This window comes from Trypanosoma rangeli (genome assembly GCF_003719475.1).
Source record: "Trypanosoma rangeli strain AM80 chromosome Unknown Tra_15.4_contig_00601, whole genome shotgun sequence".
In the NCBI taxonomy this organism is placed as follows: Eukaryota; Euglenozoa; class Kinetoplastea; order Trypanosomatida; family Trypanosomatidae; genus Trypanosoma; species Trypanosoma rangeli.
Window position 1 is genome coordinate 1 of NW_021706348.1, and position 5,365 is coordinate 5,365.

Genomic DNA, 5,365 nt, shown 5'->3' on the forward strand with positions numbered 1-5,365 from the left:
TTTAAAATCATCACTAGCAGAGACGTTGGAGGGCACGCACGCAGCGTCATTACCGCCCGTCAAACGCCAACATAATGTTCAGATATAAGATCTCTCGTGACAGAGAGAGATGCCTCACTACACTGCAGCTAGCAGCAAAACGACAACATACAAAAACGAACAAAGCAAACAGAGAGGGAAAGCAAAAGTGTGCCACACCGCCGCCACACTGCTGGCCCCACGCAGTGTCCACACTGCACTGCCCAGCATACATGGCGCACAGATTGCGTGCAGGGTTCATAACAAAGCAAATGTAAAAAAAAAAAAAACAGATACAAACACACTCAAAAGGGGAATACGCCTGCGATGCGGCTTCCTCATTCCCATAATAACCAAAAATAAATAAATAAACGGCTCGGCCCACCGCGCACACCACTCAAATACAAGCTGATTTGTCTGTAGAACACAAAATGTAAACAAATCACGCATGACGGCGTTTGACGGTGGGCGGGGCCGTTGGGTCCCACGCAGCAGCAGTCGCCACAGCCTGCAACCACCAGACGCCCCGCGTGGAAGACGTGTGCGGCAGGGGTTGCAGCGGGAATAAAAAACGAAATCCACTCACCACTCCAACGCGCCCTCGCAGAAGACAAAACAATAAACACACGCAGAAGCCAATGCACACAAATAAATCGCTCCACCATTCATTTGGCCTCGTCGAGGAGCATTCTTCCCTCCACACAGCTCTGCAACAATATATATATATATATATATATACTATAAAAAGGGAGCGGCGCAAGGTGAGCCAACTCCAAAACAGCTTCTTCAAAAGCTGGAGGCACGAGCACTGTCCCAAAGAAGCCCACAAAAGAACCGGGCATAGCACCACACACAGCGCACTCCCCACGCAGTGCCCGTGCCGCACTGCCCAGCATACATGGCGCACAGATTGCGTGCAGGGTTCATAACAAAGCAAATGTAAAAAAAAAAAACAGATACAAACACACTCAAAAGGGGAATACGCCTGCGATGCGGCTTCCTCATTCCCATAATAACCAAAAATAAATAAATAAACGGCTCGGCCCACCGCGCACACCACTCAAATACAAGCTGATTTGTCTGTAGAACACAAAATGTAAACAAATCACGCATGACGGCGTTTGACGGTGGGCGGGGCCGTTGGGTCCCACGCAGCAGCAGTCGCCACAGCCTGCAACCACCAGACGCCCCGCGTGGAAGACGTGTGCGGCAGGGGTTGCAGCGGGAATAAAAAACGAAATCCACTCACCACTCCAACGCGCCCTCGCAGAAGACAAAACAATAAACACACGCAGAAGCCAATGCACACAAATAAATCGCTCCACCATTCATTTAGCCTCGTCGAGAAGCATTCTTCCCTCCACACAGCTCTGCAACAATATATATATATATATATATATATATAATAAAAAGGGAGCGGCGCAAGGTGAGCCAACTCCAAAACAGCTTCTTCAAAAGCTGGAGGCACGAGCACTGTCCCACAGAGGGCCACAAAAGAACCGGGCATAGCACCACACACAGCGCAGACAGGGCTGCCCACAGTTACACAAGCTGACGAATGTGAATGGTGGCATCCGAGCCATCCGTCGCCGACCACGCCTCCTCCGCTGTAGACAACGACGATCGACGCTCAATGTGTCGTGGCTGCCACTCCCCGAAACTGCTGTCACTCCTATAAGTTGTATTTAACAATTGCACGAGACAGTCATTTCCAAGCAGTGAAACTCTCGGTGAACTCCCTGTGTGGGAGCCTCCTTTATCTGCAGCTTTGCAGGCATTTTTCATCACGCGACCCATCCTTGCCGCCAGCCGTTCCATCGCCACGCTGCAGGCCTCCACCTCATGGCCCGCCCCAACCCCGCGCGGCACATCAACTCTCCAACGCTCGCACAGAGGACGCAGCAACTTCAACCGCTGCGAAACCGCAACGGCTCCAAAAAGCAGCACCAGCACAGACAAAATGGCGTGCCCAACAGCGCCTAAAGAACTCGACGCGGAAGCCTCTCCACTGCTTAACGTAACATCTAAACCATCATAAAGCTCCGCTGCCTCTCGGTCCAGCCGCAGCGCCGCAAAGGTGCGCCCGGGCACGGCGTCCACCTGGTACATCTCCACAGGCTGCGGCACCCCACGCAGCGCCACCGTGCCAAGCGCAGTCACATCCACCTCCTCCCGCTCTGCCGTGCTCAGAGCCATGTACGCCGCACGCGTCAGCAGCACCTGCCCGCCGTTCCCCACGCTCTCCGTGCGCGCCGCCATGTTCGCCGTGTCGCCGTAGTAGTCGTACCCCTTCGTCACCTCGTCGCGCCGGATGTCACACAGCCCGGTGTGCACCCCCACACGCACCCGCAGACCGCTCCAGTACTGCCGGTACACGGCGGCGTCGAGGTGCGCAGTCGGCGGCACGTACCCCTCCACATCCTCCTCCGCCCGGCCCTCCTCGAACTTGCGGTACGCGTCGTCGAGCACACTCGTCCCCCAGGCCTGCTGCAGAAACACCTGCTGCAGCTCACGCACAAGCTGCACGGCGGCAAACACACTCTTGCACGCTATCATGAACGAGTCGCCGATCGTCTTCACCTCGTAGCAGCCGTACTTCGCGATCAGCGCGCGGATCAGCTGGTGGTGCGTCGCCACGGCGTCGGGCATCAACTCGGAACACGCAGCCCAGAGCGCCGTGCTGCTCTCAATGTCAGTGAACACGAGTGTCACGGGGTCTGTCGGCTCCTTCGGTGCATTCGCGTTGTCACGCGAGTCGCGGCAGCAGCACAGCACCACAACAATGATAGCAACCACAATGATGGCAACCAGGAAAACCACGGCAATGGCGATGCCGACCAGCTGTGCCGTCACCAGTCCATGCGCAGCGGGCTCCACGTACTCCATCGACGGGGTCACGGCGGGGAACAGCACGGGCACGGCAGGGTCCAGCGCACGGGCAAGCGACCACACAGAAATATACGTCGCCCCGTAGTTCTTAGCGCACACAGCACCGTCAGCTGCATCACACGCCGTGCCGTCAGCGAAGGATCCGTACTGCATGTCCTTCACGGTGACAGTGATGCTCCTGTAAAAAAATGCGGCCAGAAGCTCAGCAGTCACCTTGTCCATGCGTGAGAGAACAGTCTGCAGCAGCTGCGTGCTAGCGAAGCCCATCAGTGACAGCGGCGTCCGTTGCGTGGCGTCGGTCACAGTGCGGATAAACTCCTGGGCGGTCTCTGACGTCGAGTTCGCGTCGTTCCAGTGCGGCAGGCTCGTTGCGAACACAACACGGTCGGCACCCGCACCGCCATCGAACGCAGCGACGAAGTCGGCGTGCAGCAGCGCAAACTCGGAGAACGCAACGAACACACGCACACTGCCGTGTGACGCCACGTGCTTCGCAATCGCAGCGACGTCGACAGCCGCAAGCCCCACCACAAACACGTCACCCTCCGCCGGCAGGTGACCCGCCAGCGCGTCGCCGCCGGCCAGCAGCGTCGGGGACTGCAGCGACACGCCAGACGTCACCAGCGACCGCCGCAGCACATCCGCCACCGCAGCTGCCTCCTCGCCGCGGATCACTGCGTGCGCCGAACGGACACTCGTGTTCCCGAGGTACTTCGCAAGCACGAAGAATTCCTGCTCCAGCGTCGGCGACAGGTGGATCGCGTACCTGCGGAACCTGTTCAGCCGCGGCTCAAGGAGTAGCGGGTCAATGAAGACCACATTACCCACGTCCAGCATCGCCTCCGTCACAACACCAAAAACCCCATGAACACGCCGTGATTGCATCTGCGACTGCAGGGCGTCACGGGAAGAATTAAGCGTGCTAACGCGAGGAAAAATGGAAATTTCACCAGGTTCCCACCACCCTGTCGGTCGAATATATGCGGACATAAATCCAAATCTAATCTCACCAAACGCACGCTGTGCAGCGCCGTTATCAGTCATTAGAAAGGCCATCCCACTGAACACCGGCGGCATGAAAGTGTCCAAAGCATCGCAATCTGATAATCGAAACGTCATAAGCCCCTCCTTAACTGTCCGTGCCCGGTAGTCCTCCACGAAACGCTTCATGTACACCGTGCGGCCTCCCTCGTTGCAGTAGCAAGTGGCACCTTGCGATGCCGCCGCGCCTTTACACTCCCCACCGTAATCCCCAATCACAAGGTCGCCCACCATATACCGGCGTTGGTCGAAGAGGGACGCAACAAAAGTCTTGTGGTCACTCAGCCATTCACCGTTACTCAGCGCCTGTGCGAGCACCTCGCCGGCAATCCACCCACTAACCATCAACTCGCCGTCGCCGTCATTCTTGAGAAAATGATCCTTGTCAGCATAGTCCGTTTGCCCACTGTTCTCCAGGTAGTCCTGCATAACCTCCTGAAAGCGACCGATTGCTCTGTACTGGGTGTCCTTCGCCAGCGGGTTCACCCCCGACGCGATCACCTGTCCGGGCACAAACTTCGCACCACCATCAGCCACGACAGCACGCCAAGTCTCCACAACAACGCTCCTGCAGCGCCGAGGGAACCAGCAGGTACGCGCTAGCGGTGCGGTCGTCCGTCAGCATCTTCACAATGAACTTCGCGGTGTCTGATAACGGCGAGCCAAACACAATCACAGCCTGCGGCCGAGTCACAGCAAACCGCTCCCACGCAGCATCGAACTCCTTCGGGTCGGCCTCACCAGTTAAAGAACTCTTCACAGTGAACACGCCGCTAAGCTTGTAGCCCATCCCCGACATCACACGCTGTGCCAGCTTGCACTCGCGGTCACCAAAAGAGACATTTTGCAGGTACATGAAGCCCAGTCGAAGCACCCGCAGCCGAGTCACGGCAAAGCGGAGAAGTGCCAGCAGCTCCATCGCAGGATCAGCACGCAAAAAGTATACATTGGGGTTCCACCCACGCACCACACTCGACCCAGTGAACGGGGCAAAAGCTACGACGTCGTGTTGCGCAAGAACGTTCTTTATGCTCTCCAACAGTCGGTCACCGCAGTGACCAATGACGGCGTAAGTGCCCTTGTCACTCAACACCGCAGAGAGATCAGATGGGTAATCGGTTTTTTTTGTGATTTTGTGGACAATCTCTACACTCACATCCTCCCCCACAATGAACTTCCGCGAGTAAAACGAAGCATTCAACCCCGCAAAGATGTTTTTGAAAAGACTATCAAGCAAAGGATCACCAAAGCGAAAAGTCACAAGTTTAACAACGCTTTGGGACGCCGCGGACTGAGCACCGGCACATGGAAAAGCGAACAGCAGCAGCAGCACAAGAAGAGCGATAACGGCAAGACGCGACGACGCAGCAGAGGGCCGCAAGCCCAACCGCGCACAGCCGCCTCGCCGCCCCCAATG

General features: G+C 56.8%; 2 protein-coding genes across 2 annotated transcripts, besides 2 other annotated features; both read right to left on the reverse strand.

Annotated features, from left to right (window-relative positions):
* The first annotated feature begins 733 nt into the window (after positions 1-733).
* Positions 734-761: a microsatellite.
* A 635-nt stretch (positions 762-1,396) lies between these two features.
* Positions 1,397-1,423: a microsatellite.
* Positions 1,424-1,560: 137 nt separating this feature from the next.
* On the reverse strand, positions 1,561-4,377 carry TraAM80_09512 (esag4; the record flags this gene model as incomplete). Its single annotated transcript, XM_029386191.1, has 1 exon — positions 1,561-4,377. The coding sequence occupies one exon, from the start codon at positions 4,375-4,377 to the stop codon at positions 1,561-1,563; it is 2,817 nt and encodes a 938-aa protein (XP_029233949.1).
* A 100-nt stretch (positions 4,378-4,477) lies between these two features.
* On the reverse strand, positions 4,478-4,867 carry TraAM80_09513 (receptor-type adenylate cyclase; the record flags this gene model as incomplete). The annotated part of the gene is made up of 1 exon (XM_029386192.1): positions 4,478-4,867. One exon carries the CDS (start codon positions 4,865-4,867, stop codon positions 4,478-4,480), a length of 390 nt encoding a protein of 129 aa, XP_029233950.1.
* Positions 4,868-5,365: the final 498 nt, after the last annotated feature.